Source organism: Aquarana catesbeiana, linkage group LG02 (assembly GCF_042186555.1).
Source record: "Aquarana catesbeiana isolate 2022-GZ linkage group LG02, ASM4218655v1, whole genome shotgun sequence".
In the NCBI taxonomy this organism is placed as follows: domain Eukaryota; kingdom Metazoa; phylum Chordata; class Amphibia; order Anura; family Ranidae; genus Aquarana; species Aquarana catesbeiana.
Window position 1 is genome coordinate 265,190,354 of NC_133325.1, and position 26,396 is coordinate 265,216,749.

Genomic DNA, 26,396 nt, shown 5'->3' on the forward strand with positions numbered 1-26,396 from the left:
ATGTGCGTATGTATTCACCCCCTTTGTTATGAAGTCCATAAAAAGTTCTGGTGCAACCAATTACCTTCAGAAGTCACATAATTAGTGAAATGATGTCCATCCGTGTGCAATCTAAGTCACATGATCTGTCATTACACATACACACCTTTTTGAAAGGCCCCAGAAGCTGCAAAATCTAAGCAAGAGACACCACTAACCAAACACCGCCATGAAGACCAAGGAACTCTCCAAACAAGTAAGGGACAATGTTGTTGAGAAATACAAGTCAGGGTTAGGTTATAAAAAAATATCCAAATCTTTGATGATCCCTAGGAGCACCATCAAATCTATCATAACCAAATGGAAAGAATATGGCACAACAGCAAGCCTGCCAAGAGACGACTGCACACCAAAACTCATTGACCGGGCAAGGAGGGCATTAATCAGAGAGGCAGCACAGAGACCTAAGGTAACGCTGGAGGAGCAGCAGAGTTCCACAGCAGAGACTGGAGTACCTGTATATAGGACCACAATAAGCCATACGCTCCATAGAGTTAGGCTTTATGGCAGAGTGGCCAGAAGAAAGCCATTATTTTCAGCAAAAAACAAAATTGCACATTTTGAGTTTGCGAAAAAGCATGTGGGAGACTCCCAAAATGTATGGAGGAAGGTGCTCTCGTCTGATGAGACTAAAATTTAACTTTTTGGCCATCAAAGAAAAATGGTATGTCTGGCGCAAACCCAACACATCACATCACCCAAAGAACACCATCCCCACAGTGAAACATGGTGGTGGCAGCATCATGCTACGACTAAGGCTATTGCCGAAACGCATCAGCATTGTTTTATTGTCACTCTGGTACCAATAAACGACACTTCAAGGATTACTGTCTTGCCTGGATGGTGCTAAATACAGGGATATTCTTGAGCAAAGCCTGTACCACTCTGTGTGTGATTTGAGGCTAGGACGGAGGTTCACCTTCCAGCAGGACAATGACCCCAAACACACTGCTAAAGCAACACTTGAGTGGTTTAAGGTGAAACATGTAAATGTGTTGGAATGGCCTAGTCAAAGCCCAGACCTCGTTCCCCAAAAAACCCTGTGGTCAGACTTAAAATTGCTGTTCACAAGCGCAAACCATCCAACTTGAAGGAGCTGGAGCAGTTTTGCAAGGAGTAATGGGCAAAAATCCCAGTGGTAAGATGTGGCAAGCTCATAGAGACCTATCCAAAGCGATTTGGAGCTGTGATAGCCGCAAAAGGTGGCTCTATAAAGTATTGCCTTTAGGGGGGTGAATAGTTATGCACATTGACTTCTTCTGTTATTTTGTCCTATTTGTTGTTTGCTTCACAATAAAAAAAAAATCTTCAAAGTTGTGGGCATGTTCTGTAAATTAAATGATGCAAATCCTCAAACAATCCATGTTAATTCCAGGCTGGGAGGCAACAAAACGCGAAAAATGCCAAGGGGGTGAATACTTTTGCGAGGCACTGTATATCTTCCCATATTGCTGTAGGCCATCGATACAATACTTCTACTATTAATATATTCTTTCTGCTTTCATACAACTTGTTGACATTTTCCTTAATCTGGAGGTTACTTAATAAACGATATAACTAACTTGACCAATGTGATCTATGACTGGGGCAGAAGAAAATAAGTAGAGCAGAAACAAACTAGAAAACCTGGTAACTAAAATACGACATAGAAAGAAAAAAAAAAATCACACCAGTGAAGGTGCTATGAAATAATACTTTAAGGTCAAAGTAACCTACTTTCTATTTTGATTTACAAGTTCTGTAAATGGCTGTTCCCAAGCATACATCTTAATTATTCTCATTCCAGATATTACTTCATTCATGGTTCGGATTCTGATGTCTGTGATGGCTGCTGTCTTGCCCCTGGGAACGAGGTAACCAAAATGTAAAAGTAGTACAAATCCATACAAAAAACCAACACCACATTTGTGAGCACTGTACTCTGTCTAAGCCGAAGCATAACTTATTTAAAGTAGTTCTAAAGGCTGAAGGTTTTTTACCATTCTCTGTATTAAGGTTAAAAAAAACCTTCTGAGTGCAGCTCCTTCAGATTCCCTGTAACAAGCATCGACTGGGAACAGAGTTCTCCGTTCCCAGTCGATGCTTGTTACAGGGAAACGCGTCAGTTGGAGAGAACCCCGTGACGTCACCACGCACACAGTTGACAGTCTGATAGTCCTGAAGCTATGTATCTTGTATATGTCTTCGCTGTGCACGAGAAATCTGTGAGAAATAAATGTTATGATTCACTGCACCATGAAGCTTTTCTTCTATTTCTCTTATCTACCATTGGCAAAAACTATTTGGAGGAACCCCGAAGGTAAGGGAAATTGTTCTTTAAAACAATCTCGCTGCCTATCACTTGAGACGGAGGAGAGCGGCCATCCCATTTGAATTTATCAGGTGGAGTATCACAGCTGATAGCCGCTGCCAGTCACGAGTGAAAGAAAGGAAACATCCCATCTCGGTGTTCTAATTGTGGATCTGTGGCCAGTCTATCGTTCCGGAGTGATTTGGAGGGATACCTGTTGCAACACAGTGCTAATCTTTGGCGAGTCTGACCCTCATAATCTGGGGTCCTTCGTATCTGGTAAGAGGCCATCTGGCTACTTATAAGTTGTCTATCTGGATCTGAAATAGTGAAACAATCTTGCCAAATGAAGAGGCGGCAGCCCAAGTCTTTTAAATTAATGTTTTTTTGCTATTTTGTCTCATTTTGGACAATCTCTTGATGCATCAATTCTAATATCTGTGTGGACTTTTTATTTTCACCAGTTTACATGTTAATATTTATTTTTTTAAATGTTTTACTAACAAATAACAATCTTTTCACTAATTTTTCATCATATTTACTCATTGCTGTCAATCACAGCCAAAGAGGACAGGGCAGGGCCAAGCCATGCTCTGTGTGTCTATGGACATACAGTGCGTGCAGGCACGATGTGCTGAGAAAAAGTATTGCAGTACTTTTTATCAGCAAAGTGGGAGGCAATCCACTACCTTACACCGCATGACTGACAATTGAATTTTATGAGATGTCTTTGTGACATCCCAATAAAGTTAGTTAGCTCAGTCAGATCGCACTGCATACCAGCCACTGTGCTACAATGCAGCGGCTGCTGTGAACCAGCCCTATGGAAAGAAGGAGTAGAGATGGTTTATTTAGCAAAATGATTGTTCATTGAGCTTTTGAGATGTCTTTGTCATGCATTCCCATACTGTAGAATTGTATGAGAAAACAAAAGTAAATCACAAACTGGTTCTTAAACTGGGCAGACATGGAATAAAATTCAGCCAATTCAGCAGGAACTGGGCAGATTTTGATTGATCTACGGTTGTTCCCGTTCTATTGATCGCCTTCTCATGAGTGGTCCTGCTGGAAAAATTTTCATTTGATCAGCGCTTGCAGTGCTGATCAGCGTATTGTGATAGCAGAGTCCTGCTGCCAGAATACAATGACACAGCAATAAGGATTCCTACATCCACATAGTTTTTCACATTTTTCGTTCAATCCACTGACTGAACGAAAAAACTGACCCATGTATAGCCAGCTTAATTAACCTTAACTGATCTCAGAAGCCCATAGAGTTTAATAACATGGGAGCTGACATCAGTTGTCTGACAGGTTTTAGCAGTTAGTGAAAAGCCTTGAAAACAAAATACTTATTTGTGAGGAATCATCTACTAGAGCAAAGTATGTAGTGAAGGTAAGTAAAAAATAAAACCTTACATTACCTCTGTTGCTCACACTAACCAAGCTTCCATGCATAGCTCATAAACAGAGGTGCACCTGTGGCCATCAGTAAACCAATACAATAAAATAAGGGCTCTTTCGCATGAGCTTATATTAGGGCATGCGGCTGTATAAAGTCAATTTCACCTTTTGCTGTGGTGCCCAGGAACCACAGTTGCAGTGTAATCGTGGTCACCGACATACATAGAAGACTATGCTGTGTGCAGCTATACACACACATAACTGCTGGTACTTGCATTTATGTGCATATGTACAGTATGGGCATATACAGAGCCCTAAAGATGACAACAAGCTTAAAAAAAACACAAAAATAAATGTTACCTTAATGAAGTAAAGAGTTTTCCAAGACAAGTTTGCAGAGGCATCAGGATTATCAGCACTGCCATTCCAGCCAGACAGGAGGGCCCAATCTCTAACCAAAGAAGAACTGTAACTGCAATGGCCTGTAAGGGTCCAGCCCATAAAAAGTGCAAGAATATGGTCACCTGTAAAATAATAATTGAAAAATATTCAAATGGGATGTATTTATTTTAATTTATAAAGAGGAGAGAATAACACCAAAACCTCATATCAATATGACAAGTTACTACCCAGTATAGGGACCTGTTCACACCTGTGCTTTGTATTAAAGTGACTGTTAAGCCACTGTAATATAATCTTCTTACTCCCTCTGTATCATAAGAACATGTGTCCCTGTGCTTGTGTAATATAAAAAATCTGCTGATCTGTAACGATATAAGCTCCGCTCCGGGCGCACAGCCGATTGCTATCCTCTCTTCTGTCTCGGCTCACAGCTGCAGTGGGCAGGGCTAAGCCATCCCGCTGACGTCAGCTGGGGATGCGGGGGAGAGGAGAGAGGAGGGGGGGGGGGGGAGAGAGAGAGAAAGGACGATCAGCTGGGCGCCTGGAGCCATTTATACAGGTACAGATCGGTGGAGTTTTTTCATTACACAGGCACAGGGACAGATGTTCTAATGATACAGAGGGAATAAGAAGATTTATGATAGGTAATAGAGGAGCAGGAGCAGGGGAGGTCCGGCCCAGGTACGGGCAGAGAGAGGAGGGGGGAGGAAGACAGTGGACACAGATAGGGAGAACTGCAGACAGGAGAGCTGCGGCTGACGGAATTGCGCAAATAGACCACGGTATCAAGGGCTTAGCAGCCACGATTATCGTGGGTCTGTTTGCAAGGGGGAGGGTATGGCCAGGCAGGATCAGCCAGGTTTTTTAGGGTATACAGGGGGCCAAATGACACAGCACAAGCACTGTGCTGTATAACATGCGTTAAGGGAACAGGATCGGGTTTTTTTTTTTTTTTTGGGTGGGGGGGGGGGGGATAACAAAAGCTTTAATGCACTGAAAAATGGGTGTTTCAAAATACTCTTAGATGAGCATCTTAACAAAATGCAACATACAGGGATATGGATATGTAAGAGACATGAACACACACCCACACAGGTTGAAATTATGTCTTTTCAAACTTACTAACTATGAAACTATGTTTACTGTGTCTTGTTGCAAATGCACAGCGATGCATGTACTGCCATTCATTTTGACCAGAACTCCAAGGCATGAACATTACACATACACTGTAATGCATCACAGTGGACAGATGTGATCAATCTGTGCGTTATGGTGTGCCGCATTAATAAAGTGTTCCATACAGCATCTTTGGTGAAATACGGTCTCCTCAAAATAAATGGGCTTCTTATAGCAGCCTGCCACCATGTACGAGGTGTGTCTATTAAATAATGAGACGGATTAAATAATTCACCTTTATTTATATGTATTACAAATTTAATGCTTGTCCCCTTCATATATATTCCCCATTTGCACTAATGCATTGCTGCAGTCTTGTTTTCCAATGGTCGAAGGCATGGAGAAAATCAATTTCTGTCAGCTGTTTTAACACATCTGCCATTTTCTTCTCTATGGCATCAACTGACTCAAAAAGTGTCCCTTTAAGCACTGATTTAACTTTTGGGAAAATAAAAAAATCGCATGGTGTTAAATCAGGTGATAATGGAGGATGTTCATGTGTAGTAATGTGCTTGTCGGTCAAAAACTGCTTCACAGAAAGTGCTGTGTGAGCAGGCGCAATGTCCTGGAGAAGAATGAAACCATTTTCCCACAGTTGCGGCCGTTTTTTTTTCTGACTATCTCTCTGCTTTAACAAAACTTCCTTATAATAATGCTGGTTAACGGTTGTGCCTTCTGGAACCCACTCTTTCAAAATTACACCCTTGATATCAAGTAAGCATTTCAAACCTTTCTGTTGGCGTTTTGTGCAATTTTACAAAAAATTTCAAATTGACAAGTTGTTTAACTTTTAAACTTAGCATTTTTCGGCACACTACAGAAAACACAACCAAACTAAATGGCGACTCACAATCAACTGAATGTCATAGAGTGCTGCTGTTTGTCATGCATGTTCAAACATGTTCAAGGTCACCATGCATGCACTTATAACCGGTTCTGACTGCTTTGTTTACTAGTTTTTTTAATAGACATACCTCGTATATGTACTGTACATTGACTTCCACATCCAGTTAATTTTATGAGCATGTATGGCATACAAAATATCTCCATCAGAAGGTGCGCGCTACGCACCTGCAAATAAAGCAGAGGATGTGAAAGCCCGCTCAAGTTGGGATTGCCTTAGGACCTGATCATCTGTCTTCTAAGGGACAATGTTGTTGAGAAGTACAAGTCAGGGTTAGGTTATAAAAAAATATCCAAATCTTTGATGATCCCTAGGAGCACCATCAAATCTATCATAACCAAATGGAAAGAAGATGGCACAACAGCAAACCTGCCAAGAGATGGACGCACACCAAAACTTGCGGACCGGGCAAGGAGGGCATTAATCAGAGAGGCAGCACAGAGACCTAAGGTAACCCTGGAAGAGCTGCAGAGTTCCACAGCAGAGACTGGAGTATCTGTACATAGGACAACAATAAGCCGTATGCGCCACAGAGTTGGGCTTTATGGCAGAGTGGCCAGAAGAAAGCCATTACTTTCAGCAAAAAACAAAATGGCATGTTTTGAGTTTGCGAAAAGGCATGTGGGAGACTCCCAAAATGTATGGAGGAAGGTGCTCTGGTCTCACGAGACTAAAATTGAATTTTTTGGCCATCAAAGAAAATGCTATGTCTGGCACAAACTCAAAACATCATATCACCCAAAGAACACCATCCCCACAGTGAAACATGGTGGTGGCAGCATCATGTTCTGGGGATGTTTTTCAGCAGTCTGGACTGGGAAACTGGTCAGAGTTAAGGGAAAGATGGATGGAGCTAAATACAGGGATATTCTTGAGCAAAACCTGTACCACTCTGTGTGTGTTTTGATGCTAGGACGGAGGTTCACCTTCCAGCAGGACAATGACCCCAAACACACTGCTAAAGCAACACTTGAGTGGTTTAAGGGGAAACATGTAAATGTGTTGGAATGGCCTAGTCAAAGCCCAGACCTCAATCCAATAGAAAATGTCTGGTCAGACTTAAAGATTGCTGTTCACAAGCGCAAACCATCCAACCTGAATGAGCTGGAGCAGTTTTGCAAGGTGGAATGAACAAAACTCCCAGTGGTAAGATGTGGCAAGCTTATAGAGACCTATCCAAAGTGACTTGGAGCTGTGATAGCCGCAAAAGGTGGCTCTACAAGGTATTGACTTTAGGGGGGTGAATAGTTATGCACATTGACTTTTTCTGTTATTTTGTCCTATTTTTTTTTGTATTGTGAAGCAAACAAACATCTTCAAAGTTGTGGGCATGTTCCGTAAATTAAATGATGGAAATCCTCAAACAATCCATGTTAATTCCAGGTTGTGGGGCAACAAAACACGGAAAATGCCAAGGGGGTGAATACTTTTGCAAGGCACTGTAACATGTTCCTTATTTAAAAAAAAAAAAAGAAGAAGAATTTAATGTCGCTTTAAGTTCTGCTTTAAGTAGGGTGGTGGAAGGATGAGAGCTCCACAGCAGTTTGAGTAATCCAGTACTAGACTATTTAAACAGTTGCCGACCGCCGCACGACGATCTATGTCGGCAGAATGGCACGGGCAGGCAAAAGGACTTACAGGTAGGTCCTTGCCTTCCCGCGGGTGGGGGGCCCCGGTGCCTGCGACGGAAGGATTCAGGTCAGGGGCAATCAAAGGTGAGGGGGAGGCCACTCATTCGTGGCTCCCCCCTCTCGATCGCTCCTGGTGAATACAGGCTTCCTCGGCTTCTGTAATGTAAACAGAAGCAGAGGAAGTGATGTAATCTCTCCTTAAGCTGGTCTTTTCGTTCCGGCACCGAGGAGAGAAGGCATCCAAGTAAGTTTGCACCAACACTACACTAACAGTACAACACGCAGGCACACTTTTCACCCCCCCATCACCCCCCAGTCATCCCCCGATCACCCCCCTGTACCCCCTGTCACACTGACACCAAAAGCATTTTTTTTTTCTGATTATTGCATTGGTGTCAGTTTGTGAGAGTTATAAGTGTTAGGGCAGTTAGGGTTAGCCCCCTTTAGGTCTGGGGTACCCCCGTTTAGGTCTAGGGTACCCCCCTAATAAAGTTTTAACCCCGTGATCACCACCCGTCGCCAGTGTCACTAAGCAATCGTTTTTCTGATCGCTGTATTAGTGACACAGGTGACGCTAGTTAGGGAGGTAAGTATATAGGTTCGCCATCAGTGTTTTATAGCGATAGGAACCCTATATACTACCTAATAAAGGTTTTAACCCCCTGATTTCCCCTTAGTTAACCCTTTCACCAGTGATCATCATATAATTGTTACGGGTGACGCTGGTTAGTTAGTTTGTTTATTATAGTTTATTATAGTTTTAGGGCACCCGCCGTTTATTACCTTATAAAGGTTTAACCCCCTGATCGCCCGGCGGTGATATAAGTTAAGTTTTTAGGGTCAGATAAGGTCTGCGTCACCCCAGGCAGCGTCAGGTTAGTGCCAGTACCGCTAAAACCCACACACGCAGCATACACCTCCCTTAGTGCTATAGTATCTGAACGGATCAATATCTGATCCGATCAGATCTATACTAGCATCCCCAGCAGTTTAGGGTCCCCAAAAACGCAGTGGTAGCGGGATCAGCCCAGATACCTGCTAGCACCTGCGTTTTGCCCCTCAGCCCAGCCCACCCAAGTGCAGTATCGATCGATCACTGACACTTACAAAACACTAAGCACACATAACTGCAGCGTTCGCAGAGTCAAGCCTGATCCCTGCGATCGCTAACAGTTTTTTGGTAGCGTTTTGATACAGTCACTGACAGTCAGGAGCTTTTTTGCCTGTGAGTCTCACTAGTGTACCCCTAAATTTAGAGCCCAAAATGGCAAATCGAAGGTACACTAGTGAAGAGGCCTACATGTTTCTGAGCATGACAGATAGTGAAGAGGAAGTCACTCATCTGTCAGATTCAGGCACAGAATACGATCCTGTAGACGACAGCGGCTCCGTGACAGATAGCTCTGACGACGGAGTTGTGGTCCCTGCCAGGGTCAGACGTACCAGACCGCAAACTTCTTCTTCTGTCCTCGAAGTGCAAGAACCACAGGTCCCTCGTATGGAGCAGAGCAGTACTAGCGCCGCTATTCCTTCTGGAGAACTGGCAAGCACCAGCGGCCTAGTACATCCTGGTCGTACATCCAGCACTGCAGTATCACGTGGTGACGTGGCAAGTCCCATAAGTGCAGTTCAAGCTGGTGAGTTGGCAAGCACTACTAGTGTCCCACTGCCACCAAGAAAACGAACACAGGCCCGTCGTGCCCATAGTGCCCTTCCTGCTGCATTCGCCAATCCGAATTGGGAACCCACCACTTCTGCAGCACCCGTACTTCCCCCATTCACTGGCCAACCCGGAATTCAGGTGGAAACAGTTGATTTTACGCCACTGGATTTTTAATCACTGTTTTTCACCGAAGATCTCTATAGATCTATTGTGGACCAAAGCATTTTATACGCTGGTCAACACATCGCCGCTAATCCCCAGTCCTCCCTTGCCAGAGATTGGAGACCAATTACGGTCTCCGAATTTAAGATCTTTCTGGGCCTTTCCCTCAACATGGGCATAACTAAAAAGAGTGAGTTGCGGTCATATTGGTCCACTGACCCAATTCACCATATGCCCATGTTCTCTGCCTCCATGACCAGGGCACGATACGAGCAGATTTTGCGGTTCATGCACTTCAATAACAATGAACTCTGTCGTCCTCGTGGAGACCCTGAATACGATCGGCTCTACAAAATTCGGCCCCTCGTAAACCACTTCAACCAGCGTTTTGCAGACTTGTTTACTCCCCATTAAGTTGTCTGCGTTGATGAGTCCCTGATTAAATTTTCTGGCCGCTTGTCATTCAAACAGTACCTTCCCAGCAAGCGTGCCAGATACGGGGTCAAGATGTATAAGCTCTGTGACAGGGCCACAGGCTATACATGTAGTTTTATGGTTTACGAGGGCAAAGATAGTCACGTAGAGCCGACAAACTGCCCTGACTACATAGGAAGCGCTGGCAAGATAGTGTGGGACTTGGTGTCACCCTTATTCGGAAAGGGGTACCATTTATATGTGGACAATTATTACACGAGCGTGCCACTTTTAGTCACCTTTTTGATCATCAAATTGGAGCATGTGACACAGTGCGACCTAATCGCCGGGGCTTTCCCCAGCGGCTTGTAGATTCCCGTCTTAGGCTGGGGGAGAGAGCCTGCTTGCGGTGTAATAATTTGCTCGCTATGAAGTGGAGGGACAATAAGAATGTTTTCGTTCTTACCTCCCTTCATGCAGACACGACGGTCCAAATTAATACAGCGTCTGGTGTTGTGGAGAAACCCCTCTGTGTCCACGAATATAACCAAAATATGGGAGGGGTGGACCTCAACGACCAGTTGTTGGCACCGTACCTAGTCGCCCGTAAGGCCAGACGCTGGTACAAAAAAAGTGTCTGTATACATATTTCAATTGGCTTTGCTGAACACTCATGTGCTATACAGAGCTTCAGGACAGACTGGATCCTTCCTTAAATTCCAGGAAGAGATCGTCAGAGCCCTTCTGTATCCAGACGGTGCTCCACCTCACCTTCCCCAACCAGATGCAGTAAGCCGGCTGCATGGGAGGCATTTTCCTTATGTCCTCCCGAGTACCCCTACCCAACTTGCCCCCAAAGAAAATGTCGTGTCTGCAGAAAGCACGGATATAGGCGTGACACCCGGTATTATTGTCCCTCCTGTCCTGGCAATCCTGGTCTTTGCATTGGTGAATGTTTTGAGCACTACCATACACTAGTTGAGTTTTAGCGTAGGGTACAGCATTGCACAGACTAGGACACACTTTCACAGGGTCTCCCAAGATGCCATCGCACTTTGAGGGACCCAAACCTGGAACCGTTACAGTTTTAAAAGTTACAGTTATAAAAAAAAATAAAAAAAAATACACAAAAAAATATAAAATAAAAAAAACAAAAATAGTTGTCGTTTTATTGTTCTCTCTCTCTCTATTTTCTCTCTATTGTTCTGCTCTTTTTTACTGTCTATTCTGCAATGTTTTATTGTTGTTATGTTTTATCATGTTTGCTTTTCAGGTATGTAATTTTTTTATAGTTTACTGTGTTTTAACCATTTTTTTGTTTTCAGGTACGCCGATCAGCTGCAGCGCGGATTTATTTATCTTGACAGCAACAGCGTTTGCTCCCACGATACATAAAGCCGTGACTCCAGCGCTGTCAGAGGTGATTTCACCACCACAGTTACATACTTCAGCATATATGCCGAAGCGTGGGGGCAGTAGTGGGTGGAGGAGCGATTTGCTCCTGCCTTTTGCGGTAGGATGCCCCCATGCTTCGGCATATATATATTTTAGGCACAGGTTGCGTTAAATGTTTTATTTTTTACTATTTTTTTTTGTATTTGCTTTGCAGGTATGGTAAGTCTTACTGTTATACTGTAATGTTATTTTGTTTTATTGTTAACCATCATTTGCTTAGCAGGTACGCCATTCAGTTGCAGCGCGGATTTATTTATCTTGACAGCAACAGCGTTTGCTCCCACGATACATAAAGCCGTGACTCCAGCGCTGTCGGAGGTGATTTCACCACCACAGTTACATACTTCAGCATATATGCCGAAGCGTGGGGGCAGCAGTGGGCGGAGGAGCGATTTGCTCCTACTTTTTGCGGGAGGATGCCCCCATGCTTCGGCATATATAAACGGTGCATATATGCCCATCATTAGAAGTGGGTGGATGAAGGGAGGTATTCTAATGGTGGGCATACCCACCGATCAATCTCTTTTTTTCGTTCAGCCCACAGGCTGCATGAAAAAAAAGTTTACAATATATGCCCAACAAGGACCAGCAAGGTACTGGTATGTTGCTGGACTTTAAGTGGTTATACCAGAATGATGCCTGCAGGTTTAGGTATCATCTTGGTATCATTCTTTTCAGCCAGCGGTCGGCTTTCATGTAAAAGCAATCCTAGCAGCTAATTAGCCTCTAGACTGCTTTTACAAGCAGTAGGAGGGAATGCCCCCCCCTCCCACCGTCTTCCATGTTTTTCTCTGGCTCTCCTGTCCCAACAGGGAACCTGAGAATGCAGCCGTTGATTCGGCCAGCTGACCATAGAGCTGATCAGAGACCAGAATGGCTCCAATCATCTCTATGGCCTAAGAAACCTGAAGCTACGAGCATTTTATGACTTAGATTTCGCCGGATGTAAACAGCGCCATTGGGAAATTGGGAAAGCATTTTATCACACCGATCTTGGTGTGGTCAGATGCTTTGAGGGCAGAGGAGAGATCTAGGGTCTAATAGACCCCAATTTTTTCAAAAAAAGAGTACCTGTCACTACCTATTGCTACCATAGGGGATATTTACATTCCCTGAGATAACAATAAAAATGCTAAAAAAAAAAAAAAAAAAAAAAAAAAGGAAAGGAACAGTTTAAAAATAAGATAAAAAAGCAAAAAAAAAAATAAGAAAGAAAAAAAAAAAAAAAAAGCACCCCTGTCCCCCCCGCTCTTTCGCAAAGGTGAACGCAAGCGTCGGTCTGGCATCAAATGTAAACAGCATCTGCACCATGCATGTGAGGTATCACCGTGAAGGTCAGATCAAGGGCAGTAATTTTAGCAGTAGACCTCCTCTGTAAATCTAAAGTGGTAACCTGTAAAGGCTTTTAAAGGCTTTTAAAAATGTATTTAGTTTGTCGCCACTGCTTGTTTGTGCGCAATTTTAAAGCATGTCCTGTTTGGTATCCATGTACTCGGCCTAAGATCATCTTTTTTATTTCATCAAACATTCGGGAAATATAGTGTGTTTTAGTGCATTAAAATTTTAAAAAGTGTGTTTTTTCCCAAAAAAATGCATTTGAAAAATCGCTGCGCAAATACTGTGTGAAAAAAAAAAATTAAACACCCACCATTTTAATCTGTAGGGCCTTTGCGTTAAAAAAAATATATAATGTTTGGGGGTTCAAAGTAATTTTCTTGCAAAAAAAAAATATTTTTTCATGTAAACAAAAAGTGTCAGAAAGGGCTTTGTCTTCAAGTGGTTAGAAGTGTGACATAAGCTTTTAAATGTTGTGTATAAAATGCCAGTACAGTTCAAAACCCCCCCAAATGACCCCATTTTGGAAAGTAGACACCCCAAGCTATTTGCTGAGAGGCATGTCGAGTCCATGGAATATTTATTATGTGACACAAGTTGCGGGAAAAAGACAAAATTTTTTTTTTTTTTTTTCACAAAGTTGTCACTAAATTGCTCAAACATGCCATGGGAATATGTGAAATTACACCCCAAAATACATTCTGTTGCTTCTCCTGAGTTTGGGGATACCACATGTGTGAGACTTTTTGGGATCCTAGCTGCGTACAGGACCCCGAAAACCAAGCACCGCCTTCAGGCTTTCTAAGGGTGTAAATTTTTTATTTCACTCTTCACTGCCTATCACAGTTTCGGAGGCCATGGAATGCCCAGATGGCACAAAACCCCCCCAAATGACCCCATTTTGGAAAGTAGACACCCCAAGCTATTTGTTGAGAGGTATGGCGAACATTTTGCAGACCTCACTTTTTGTCACAAAGTTTTGAAAATTGAAAAAAGAAAAAAAAAAAAACATTTTTCTTGTCTGTCTTCATTTTCGAAAACAAATGAGAGCTGCAAAATACTCACCATGCCTCTCAGCAAATAGCTTGGGGTGTCTACTTTCCAAAATGGGGTCATTTGGGGGGGTTTTGTGCTATCTTGGCCATTTATGGCCTACAAAACTGTGATAGGTAGTGAGGAGTGAATTCAAAAATTTACGCCCTCAGAAATCCTGAAGGCGGTGCTTGATTTTCGAAGCCCCGTATGCTGCTAGGCTCCCAAAAAGTCCCACACATGTGGTATCCCCGTACTCAGGAGAAGCAGCAGAATGTATTTTGGGGTGTAATTCCACATATGCTCATGGCATGTTTGAGCAATATATCATTTAGTGACAATTTTGTGCAAGAAAAGAAAAAAAAAAAGTTTGTAATTTTCCCGCAACTCTTGTCAAAATATAAAATATTCCATGGACTCAACATGCCTCTCAGCAAATAGCTTGGGGTGTCTACTTTCCAAAATGGGGTCATTTGGGGGGGTTTTGTGCCATCTTGGCTTCTTATGGCCTTCAAAACTGTGATAGGTAGTGAGGAGTGAAATCAAAAATTTACGCCCTTAGAAATCCTGAAGGCGATGCTTGGTTTTCGGGGCCCCGTACGCAGCTAGGCTCCCAAAAAAGTCCCACACATGTGGTATTACCGTACTCAGGTGAAGCAGCAGAATGTATTTTGGGGTGTAATTCCACATATGCCCATGGCATGTTTGAGCAATATATCATTTAGTGACAACTTTGTGCAAAAAAAAAAAAAAAAAAGGTTTGTAATTTTCCCGCAACTTATGTCAAAATATAAAATATTCCATGGACTCGACATGCCTCTCAGCAAATAGCTTGGGGTGTCTACTTTCCAAAATGGGGTCATTTGGGGGGGGTTTGTGCCATCTTGGCATTTTATGGCCTTCAAAACTGTGATAGATAGTGAGGAGTGAAATAAAAAATTTACGCCCTTCGAAATCCTGAAGGCAGTGCTTGGTTTTCGGGGCCCCGTATGCGGCTAGGCTCCCAAAAAGTCCCACACATGTGGTATCCCCATACTCAGGAGAAGCTGCTAAATGTATTTTGGGGCGCAATTCCACATATAACCATGGCATGTGTGAGCAATATATCATTTAGTGACAACTTTTTGTACAAAAATGTTTATTTTTATTTTTTTATCATTATTCAATCACTTGGGACAAAAAAATTTAACATTCAATGGGCTTAACATGCCTCTCAGCAATTTCCTTGGGGTGTCTACTTTTCAAAATGGGGTCATTTGGGGGGTTTTGTACTGCCCTGCCATTTTAGCACCTCAAGAAATGAGATAGGCAGTCATAAACTAAAAGCTGTGTAAATTCCAGAAAATGTACCCTAGTTTGTAAACGCTATAACTTTTGCGCAAACCAATAAATATACGTGTATTGACATTTTTTTTACCAAGGACATGTGGCCGAATACATTTTGGCCTAAATGTATGACTAAAATTGAGTTTATTGGATTTTTTTTATAACAAAAAGTTGAAAATATCATTTTTTTCAAAATTTTCGGTCTTTTTACGTTTATAGCGCAAAAAATAAAAACCGCAGAGGTGATCAAATACCATCAAAAGAAAGCTCTATTTGTGGGAAGAAAAGGACGCAAATTTCGTTTGGGTACAGCATTCCATGACCGCGCAATTAGCAGTTAAAGGGACGCAGTGCCAAATTGTAAAAAGTGCTCTGGTCAGGAAGGGGGTAAATCCTTCTGGGGCTGAAGTGGTTAAGCTGTTGTGGTAACCTCATCTTGCTACCACAGTATTACAACCCTTTGGGGGTACTTGCTGATACCCCCACTGATGGAGAACAGCCTGTAAGGAAGAGAGGAAAGATCCCTGGTGCCGCACATCCACGAGTCCTATGGTGGTATGAGAGTGACAACCTCATACTGGGCTCCCACTAGGCCATGCCACCAAAAAAGTTTCACTCCACCCCCTGGAGCTTGGATGAAGATCCCATGCGTGTGGGGAGTATATAAGCATCGTTGGAAGTCACTCAGGATGTATAAAGAGCTGTCAGGTGCGTATGGTTGATCATTCAAACTGTGAGGGAGGAATAATGGGAAGAGGTGAGAGAAAGGTGAAAAAGTTGATGTGAAAGGGACAACCGCTAATTGCTGCGTTCTTTTGGGTATATTTCAGTTGTCAGCGGGAGAATCCCACTGACAGCTGACAGAACCGAGCCAGCAGGTATCAGTTTTAAGTATCAGTTCATTTGCACAAGTACCGATACTCGTGCAAATGCTTAGTATCGGCACCGATACCAGTATTGGTGCAAGCCTAGCGATTATGACTTGTATTTATTTTTTTTTATTTTTTTTTTAAGGTAGTTTTTTATTACTTGATAGTCATCCTCTAGATAAGGTTCAAACAGACATCTGTATCCTTTAATGACTAGTTGATATGTAAAGTGGTTCTAAAAAGCTGAGATCAGATTTTTACCTGACACCTCACCCACTAAATACCCCACTAACTCATTCGCCATCACCCCCACCAATCCCTAAACACTTACCCCCCCTCCTCTCACTATCCAGTGTTGTGCCCAGCTACAGTTCTTTTCCATTCACTTCCTGGCTTCACAGGATGCTCAGGCAGCAACCTGCTGCTATCAGTCAAATCCTGTGAGGAGGAAGCAGGGGATGTGGCCAAGGTGTGCTGTATGTGTCCATGTACGCACACAGCCCAGCTTGGGAGCGAGCCCGCATAGGCACCACTAAAGCACAGGACTTGATATGGGGACACTCACAGGAAAAAAATAAATATATAAAAAGGACGGCACCAGGCGGGGGACCCCCAATGAAAAGGTAAGGGGCTGCTCACATTCTTGCACAGAGCAGGTAAATATAAACCTCTTTTTTTATTTTATTTAAAAAAATATTATCTTATAGAATTACTTTAACTTATACATTTGTAACTTTAAGGTATTATATTCTTTTCTGTTCTTACATGTCACTTTTGGTTGTGTAACTGTTTCTGTAACTACATTGTGCTCAAAGCATTAGCTGGAGTTAAGCTTCAATTTGTTTTGTGTATCTCAATCCCTCCCCAAACCAACAATGCTGCTGTCCAAAGGCGTCTCTGTGTTCTTTCATCCAGAGTGGGGGCACTCTAATACAGGTGTGTTACTGGTCAGATCACCAGGTGAAAATAAAGGGAAAAAAAGTCTATAAAATAAAACTAATGCAGTCACCAAACTTAATGATTGATAGCCTGCAATATATTACATTTTTGGTTTTGGGTTTATTACCAATGTAAGAGAAAGGAGTGCGGGGCAGGTAAGTATTGAAGGGAATTGCACATGCACATGAGAGGTGAAACAGGTACTACTTTATAGTTCTCTTTTTTTCAGTGGAAAGGTAATTGTCTTATTGTATTATGTAACATGTATCATTTATGTAAGCATGTCATTTCTCAAGTAACATGTAAAGTATATTATACTGCTTTGCACATCATTAATAAGGTTTATAATCTCTATATTGGTAATAGTAGCTAATCTCCTAATCATTATGTCCTTCACTGAAGACTGAAGCCCTAGGCAGCCATAGATGATTCAATTTTTTTGTTTAACCAGAGATATAAAAATCAGACCGGTGACTCAACAGAATGGTATTTATCCAAAACAAATAAAAAATTACCAGATTAGCTATGAAGGGAAATATTATAAACCATCTTGATGACGGAAGGCCAAGTGCCTGATAATAAAGATGCATTGAAGGAGGATTGTTATGGTTATATTGGCAGTATTTCATTAATCCAACTTGTCTGTACATGTACTTCAAGACAAGTTTTAGAAACCACTGAGGATATTTTTTTTCTCAAAAGATTTTGAGAGAAACAAGAACAAACAAAACCAGCACAGTCGATTCCAGATATTACATCATCAATGACAACCACATATGCAATCACAATCCACTATTGAAAACATCCGTTACAGTGCTACAGATTTGATTCTACACCTTTAAATGAGGGTATTATGTCTACTTTCTCCTTATACCAGTATACACCCTAGATAGGATCCACATCTGTATTAAATAACCAACCTGTCCAAGGCCAAATCAACTGGAGTAAGACCTGGAGTATGCAAAAAGAGAGACCATAGAGCATCGAACTTGGCAGGATGACCCCAATGTTGAAAAATGTATTTTTCCAACCCTAGAGTGTGCCCCAGTTGAGCAATCCATTCTCGAAGCGTTGGAGGCTCTGTCGCTTTCCAACCCCTGAGGAGATAAGCTTACATGCCTGGAAGAGGGCTCTAGCTTTCGCCTGTTTGGGATTGTCTGCAATGGGGAGATTGTCTAGAATACCCAAGATACAGTGCTTAGGATCCATCGGGATATTAACCTGAAATACCCTGTTAATGGTATCAGTAACTCCCGACCAGTAGAGATGTAGCTTGGGGCAGCGCCACAGGAGGTGAATAAGATCTCCATGGTCTCTGGAACACGAATACACTCTGGGTTTTCCCTTACACCCATTCTATGCAGGTGTAAAGTGTACCCGCAATACAATATACAACTGGGACAGCCTCCGCGCCACATTGAGAGAACACAGCTGCACCGAACTTCCTATTGTTTCCAAGAGCCCAAATGCGCCCCTGTGAATCAATATAAGTGGCGCTAAATGACAGTGATTAAACCATCCAATGCTCAGAAAGTGGTCTAGTGCATCTATCTAAAAAAAGGGGAAATCAATGCGTAAGACTATCTATATCAGAAAAAGCACTATTCAATATACAATATAACAGTGGAAATTGTAACAGTGTATGTTAAGATGTGACATACAACACAGCTGCACCGCTTGCAGGGCTTCCTTCCACTGCTCCTCCTTGAATGGGCCTACATCCTTTTCCCAAATGGCTGCTGCTTTAGATGGGAAGTTTGTCAAATGTGTAGATAGGAGCAATGAATAACACCTTGATATGAATCCCTTATATTGGGTGACCTCTGTGATATAATGAAATATGGGGGCCAGAGATTGCGCCCATAGTACACCTTCTGACTGTGCCCTAACTGCATGACACAGCTGCATGTATGGGAAATACATTGATTGAGGGAGGTTAAATCTAGCCTGCAATTCACAGAAGAAGCACAGTTTGCCGTTGGAAAAAATGTGTACCAAATTCGTGACTCCAAACTTTTTCCAGTTTGTTCCATACGGCAATGACTGCAGCTCCTCATAATACCCGTTATCCCAGATGGGGTTGTATCCAGTAAATCCAGTAACATCTTGCAAGTACCTGGCTTTATTCTATATCTTCTGCTTCAAGACATACGTGGGAAAAAGCTTGTTAGATTTAGTGTAAGCCAGAGCCTCCAGGCCGAGGCTACATTATGCTGTCACGTGATGTGATCGAGTCAACGTTTCCCTCTGCATTGGCAGCCTCCAGGGGCAGAGCCCTGGCAATGTGTTGTAGCTGAGCTGCCACGTAGTAAAGACATGGGTTGGGCAAAGCCAAACCACAGACCTCTTTAGGTTTTTGCCGTTGCTCCAGCTTAACCATATGAAAGAGCGAAACATGGAGTTGATGATCCTAAATACCTTAAGTGGAATAACCATTGGGGTGTTGTGCAGGATACAGAGAAGTTGCGGCATAAAGACGATTTTGATGAGGTTTACTCTACCCACCAAGGACATCTTTAATTTAGCCCATACTTTAGTTTTATCTCGGATTCGGCCTAATAGAGGTGATAAGTTAGGAGAGGCATAGTCAGAGTTGAGGAGTAACATACCCCACCACTGAGGATATTTGATCCAAAAACAATAGCATTTATCATACAGGTTTGTGACAAAAAAGTAGCAGGGAGAACTGGGAAATTGTTATAGAGATTACAACGCAAGCAGTATGGGAGCATATGTGAATAAAATTACCTGATCAAACTTATTGACATCATTTGACAAAAGATTAACAATTTGCCCCGTAGTTGTTTTTCCCATGGCTGTGTTACTGAGACGAAGGGCCTGAAAGAAAAAAAAAAAAGGAGTACAGAAACTAGACATCGGTAAAGAAAGGAAACAAATAATTGCACTGGTATCACTGCTGGTATATCACCACAGGGCCAAGGGCACATTGTAGAACTGCCAATCAGCCAGTTAGAGATTTAATGGGCACGCATTTGCTAATCCAAATATTGGATTATGAACCTGTAGAAAATGAAGTTCAGGAGAAACTGGTAATGACATTCGATATAAGCTAGGAAGTGAACACGCTTAATGGATCCCTATAACTTTTTTATAAAATGTTGTGTTAGAGCACAAAAACAACATAAAAATCCTAACTTACAAAAAATAAAGAAAATATGTATTGGTAGGCCCAGTGTGGCTGACATTTCCTCCTGCTGATAAAAAGAACTCCTTGGAGCCCCATTAAATAGGAATAGACAGGCTGCTATCTAACAGAGAGACCCAAATACTGTTCTCATATGTTCCATCTAAACCAATTATTATTTGTGAGTTTAATGTAAAGGTAAACCCAAAACATTATATTTTATTTTTAGATAGAATAGAGAGGGGTTGATTATATTATATTGCAGCTTGCCAATACCTAGATGTGATGGCTGCAATTGTTTTCTTTTTTAGGCTTTCTTCTTTCATTTTCATCTGGTGATCTAACCAGTAAGTCTGTTTTTCATCTCTTCCAGATTTATCAGTTTACAGGGATGGGACAAATCACCACAGGTAGTTGTGTTTACAATGATCAGCTTTTATTCATGTAAAAAAAAGTTTGCTGTACTTGATTATAAAAAGTGTGAGCTGACTTTTACCCTCAATGTATTAGTGTATTTGAATCTGCTAGTTTATTTACCACTTCTTCCCTCCCCTGACTGACAATGCTGCAATTTGCTGTGCCCCCTGTGCTCAATCATCTAGATTGGAGGCACTCTAATACAGGAGGTATGTTACTGGCAAGATCATCAGGGGGAAATAGAGGGGAAAAAAAGAAAACAAATGCAGCCACCACATCTAATGATTGGTAAGCTGCAATATATTACATTTTTGGTTTTGGGTTTTATACCGCTTTAAGCCTAATTTCAGTCTTCTTTTTCACTGTCTGTATCCAATCTAGATTCCCCTTTGCTTTCTATTCCAGGGATAATTCAGGAAGTAAAATTCCTCTCCAAAGCAATGGGATATTCCTTTTAAGACAGTTGTCACCAGAACGTATCCTTATTGGAAGAATTACCCTTACCTCCTGCCCTCTGTGGTAACTCAGAATTTTGGATCGGATTTCCCATCACTTTCTGTACCAGAGACAATGGTCCCAGGCCAAATAGAGAGGGTGAATCCCCCCAGCAGGGGCATAAATTGCAAAAAAACCCTAAGAAAAGAATGTGGAAGGTTTAAATCCTAACAAAACTTAAAAAAATGCTTTGCATACACTAATAGCAAGCACGATATAGGCCCGGATCTCTGGCCATAGAGGTGGAACTGCAGCCTCTTTGAGCAATTCTTGTAGGCAAAGAAAAATGGTTCCACATTCTTAGCTTCACTCTAGCAATCAACATTAGCTATTTTTCTTCCTTATGCTGCTAGCTTTAGTAAATTGATATAAAAGTATATCCCATTTACTTGTTTTAAACTTTTTTTTTCTTTACATTTCTTCAGTTACTGGTTTCCATGCCTAGGCAAATGATGTCATACAACCCAGGTGTCTTCAGGAGGGGAGGAGGGGCCTTTCTCAGCCAAGCACAACCCCTCCTGATTGCATGCCTTGGGTAAGGGCAGATGGATTCGAGGAAGTGGGATTTGACAAAGGGGCATGCCCCCAAACATGTTTTCCTGGCTACTGGCTTTCTAACCATCCTTCTGGTGCACCCTTACATGCCCTGCTAGCCTATGGTGTGCGGCTGTCTCCCAAGTTCTGGTGACATTACTCCCGGGGACACGAGATCCCCCGATCCCTGTGCTGCGGCCAGCGGTCTCCTGTCCGCTCCATAGCAGCCTTCTGCCACGGACTCCTACAGCTTTAACAGCTCCTCCAGCACATCCCTTCCATCCCTAGTTTGGGTATTTCAACTAGCAGTTGTGTGCACAGAACCAGTTAAGGCTTTTAATTGCCTTTTTTATTAAAGCATGATTTTAACTGGATTTCCATGTCTCTTGTGGATTGTAAGCTCTGGTTAGTGCACTTACCCCACACAGTCCATTCCACAGACTGCTTTCATAGGACCTCCCGGGTACCTTGACTGTATGTTTTTGTAAATGGATTCCAGGAAGTAAAGGCTACATGAATCATCTGCCCTTTCTCAAGATGGCCATTGCCAGAAATGAAGGGGGTGTTTTTTAAAGTGATTTCTAAACAAAATAAAGCATGGGGACATGGATGGGTGGGGGGAGTTTGATTTGAACATTAAAAATCAATTAAATAGCATCTTTGGTTTCTGGTGCTCAGATGAAGTGTAGTTTAAGCAAGGACATTACCAAACCTAAGGCCTGGTTGCAGAAGAAACAAAAAAAAGTGTGTGTGTATTCAGAAGAGGTATTTATACTTTGACTGGAATGATTATTTAAATACTGATATGAATATAAATTAAAAAGGGAATAAGTAAAAAATCCACATAGAGAGCAAAGAGCGTTGCAGACAATTAAAAAGGAAAAAATCATGAACTAAAGCAATAAGAGCTTGTTATAACAACATGACCTATAATATAGCATGATATAAAAGAATCAATATCAACAAATAAACCAATATCATAATGCTGGGTACTACAGGCTCAAAAATAAACCCTCACCTTTCTATAGATCATATGACACATAGCAACACGGAGTTTCATGCCAGCTCGAAGAACATGATAGAAATAAATATGATGAAAGACTGCCAAAAGCAAGGTACAGATAGACAAGGCTGCAGCGTTTATGTAGGCACTAGCCAGGGCGGCATCACTGGGATTGTCCATTTCAAAGTAACTCACAACATTTCCAAGGAAAATTGGCTGGATCACTTTGACACTTTCCTTAAGGAAAAAGAAAACATTGTCTCAGATATTTTCATGTTTATTCAAACTGACTGAGAAAAAATAATTATCAAAGCATATCATATCAAATGAGATGTTACAGTCTAATTAGTGCTACATTTCCAACTATATTAATTAGAGCTTAACCAGGCCATAACAAGCATGGAAGTTCAGAAATGATAGCTTATAAAAGCTTACCCTTGTCTTCATTTTGACATTCAAAATATGAAAGATTAACATTGTAGAACTCAACAAAAAAAATTTAAAAAGCCAAATAGGATGGACAGCAAAATGTTTTCTTACCACCAATATCATAATAAAAGACAAAATCTTAATCACACAACAGGACACTTAAACTGTTACTAAACCCAGGAGCCTGCATTCACTATATCTGGTCTCCCACAGTACACAGAACATGTGTTTTTTAAAATAACAAACATGTTATATTTACGTGCTCTGTGCAGTGGTTTTGCATAGAGCAGCCCCGATCCTCCTCCTTTTTGGGTCACCCGCCAGTGCTGCTGGCTCCCCCACTTCAGCCAGTGCCCCCAATAGCAAGCCAGTTGCTCTGGGGGCACTGGTGCGTGCTCGCCCCCCAGCCCCGCTCTATGTGTCTATTGAGTTGCGGTTTAGCCACGCCCCTACTTTCTCCTCATTGGCTCACTGGCTGTGATTTACAGTAGCAGGAGCCAAAGACTCCCGCTGCGTTCTCAGCCAATGAGGAATGAGAGACCCAGGGGAAGCTCAACTCTCGTGCACATCGCTGGATCGAGAGGGAGCTCAGGTGAGTATTAGAGGGGGCTGGAGGGAGGGGGGGAGTTCGCTGCACACAGAAGATTTTTTACTTTCATGCATTCCATGCAATCTTGAGCCTTTAAAACCACTTTAACCAACACTAATAGGAAAGTTTGTAAAGTGCTAGTGAGTAATGGGATGGGAATGGTCAAGCATTCGAAATATTCCACTAAAACTTCCTCAATTATGAGGCAGAATATGTGTTTACAGAAGAGCTACATTTATTTATTTATTTAGATCAGTCTAAAGCCCCATACACACGATCAGATTTTCTGCTGATTTTTGTCTTCAGATTTACCAAAACTATGTAGTGCAAGTGCCTGCCTGATTGCATACAAATTGAAACTCCTAAGGTTTGACCTCATATTATATGGTTTTGCTAAATCTGAAGGAAAAAAATCAGCAGAAAATCTGATAGTGTATATGGGGCTTAAGGCCTCATTCTCATGAGGCGGATCTGCTTCCACGGAGTCCACCTCGGTCTGCCGGCTCAGCGGGAGATCTCTCCGTTGATCTCCGCTGATCCGGCGGATGACAGGTCCCTCTCTGCTCACTGAGCGGGGAGGGGCTTGTCGAGTGCTGCTGGTTTCTATGGAGAGATCGGACGAAAACGGACAGCATGTCCGTATTCATCAGATCTCACCCGATCCGATCCGCCAGCGACGGATCTGAACGTAGAGGCATCCGTCTGCTTTTAGCGTATCGGACCGGGTCACCGCTGACATCCGTCGCTCCATAGACTAGCATTGAGCGCCTGTTCAGTTCCGCCGTCAAAACTGACAGGTGGACCTGAACGGTCCGACCTTGTGAAAGGGGCCTAAAAGTCAACAGGAAAAACTTTCTTTCAAGAAAGCCTTACAATAAAACTGAGGGTGCATGCTTACTGAAAAGGCAATATAGTCCCCTGTAAAATGTATCACAAAATCATTATAGGCTATATCCTGGACCACATTTTATTGAAGCAATCATTCAAAAATGTAAATTTGGTACACTAATAAAAACAGACTGCTGGAAGTATTTTGGAAATGTTCATTACAACATACCTTGAACAGTGTCTTTGTTACTTCACTTCCATGGATGTGCTTCTAAGCTGAATAGGCTATTGTTTTACAAGGAAACCTCCCCAACAGCATTGCCAGTTTTTCCCCAAGAACCTGTCAGAAAAGAAACATGGGAGCTGCCACTGATTGCTTGTTTTAAAAGGAGTACTCTGTGGGGTTATTATCCTTGCTGCTAAGTCATTGACCTGGAACATGTAACTATATAGCAGGTACTGGGTTAGTGATTCATAAATGTAGTGAGGGAAGGGTAAGAATAACAGCACCAGAGTATACACCTTAAAAAACAAGTCAGCAGTTGCATTTTCCATATTCGTTTGCTGAGAAGTTCCCTTTAAGGGCCTGTTCAGACCACATGCAATGGAGTGCTTTTTTTCTGCATCAAAAATGCATGGAAAGTAGGTTGTATGGGTTCAAATGGCATAGTTCACATCAGTGCAGTGTGTTCCAGTGCTTTTCAGTTCCAGAAAAAAAAAAAAAAGTACAATTTGCTACTGTACTGGAACGCATTAAAAAAAAAAAAAAAAAAAAAAATCACCGGACCCCAGAACAGTGAGAAAAAAAAAAAAGAAAAAAGCATCTGGAAATGCAAGTGCACCTGAACACATCAAAAAAGGCATTAAAACCGTACATGCAGAAACACATCTGGACGATGTTTTTGTGGTGTGAACGGGCACTAAAACATGCCCTTAGATCTTGTCCTTGCGTCTTCAACCAACCCTTTCGCTGCTGGACCAGCTTTCCTCTTTTTTACATACAGTACCTTGAAAAGTATTCATACCCCTTGACATTTTCCGCATTTTGTCATGTTACAACCAAAAACGTAAATGTATGTTATTGGGGTTTACCAACACAAAGTGGCACATAATTGTGAAGTGGAAGGAAAATGATAAATGGTTTTCAAATTTTTTTACAACTAAATATCTGAAAAGTGTGGCGTGCATTTGTATTCAGCCCCCTTTACTCTAATGCCCTAACTAAAATCTAGTGGAATCAATTGCCTTCAGAAGTCACCTAATTAGTAAATAGAGTGCACACCTGTGTGTAATTTAATCTCAGTATAAATACAGCTGTTCTGTAAAACCCTCAGAGGTTTGTTAGAGAACCTTAGTGAACAAACAGCACCATGAAGACCAAGGAACACACCAGACAGGTCAGGGATAAAGTTGTGAAGAAGTTTAAAGCAGGGTTAGGTTATAAAAAAAATATCCCATACTTTGAACATCTCATAGATGACTATTCAATCCATCATCCAAACATGGAAAGAGTATGGCACAACTGCAAACCTACCAAGACATGGCCATCCACCTAATCTGACAGGCTGGGCAAGGAGAGCATTATTCAGAGAAGCAGCCAAGAGGCCCATGGAGGAGCTCTTGAGGAGCTGCAGAGATCCACAGCTCAGGTGGGAGGATCTGTCCACAGCACAACTATTAATCATGCACTCCACAAATCTGGCCTTTATGGAAGAGTGACAAAAAGAAAGTTATTGTTGAAAGAAAGTCATAAGAAGTCCTGTTTGCAGTTTGCGAGAAGCCATGTGGGGACACAGCAAACATGTGAAAGAAGATGCTCTGGTCAGAAGAAACCAAAATTGAACTTTTTGGCCTAAAAGCAAAACACTATGTGTGGCAGACAACTAACACTGCACGTCACCCTGAACGCACCATC

At 42.1% G+C, this 26,396-nt stretch overlaps 1 protein-coding gene across 2 annotated transcripts in view; it reads right to left on the bottom strand.

Moving 5' to 3' along the window:
• The window catches only part of ABCC4 (ATP binding cassette subfamily C member 4 (PEL blood group)), a 627,509-nt gene that overhangs the window by 455,307 nt on the left and 145,806 nt on the right, over window positions 1-26,396 (bottom strand). For both annotated transcript variants that reach the window (XM_073614376.1, XM_073614377.1), the window contains exons 4-7: window positions 22,651-22,872; window positions 19,790-19,879; window positions 4,094-4,257; window positions 1,756-1,881 (exon numbers count right to left, since the gene is read on the bottom strand). In XM_073614376.1, the coding sequence (XP_073470477.1) occupies window positions 1,756-1,881; window positions 4,094-4,257; window positions 19,790-19,879; window positions 22,651-22,872 (602 nt within the window). The remainder of the gene's footprint in view (window positions 1-1,755; window positions 1,882-4,093; window positions 4,258-19,789; window positions 19,880-22,650; window positions 22,873-26,396) is intronic.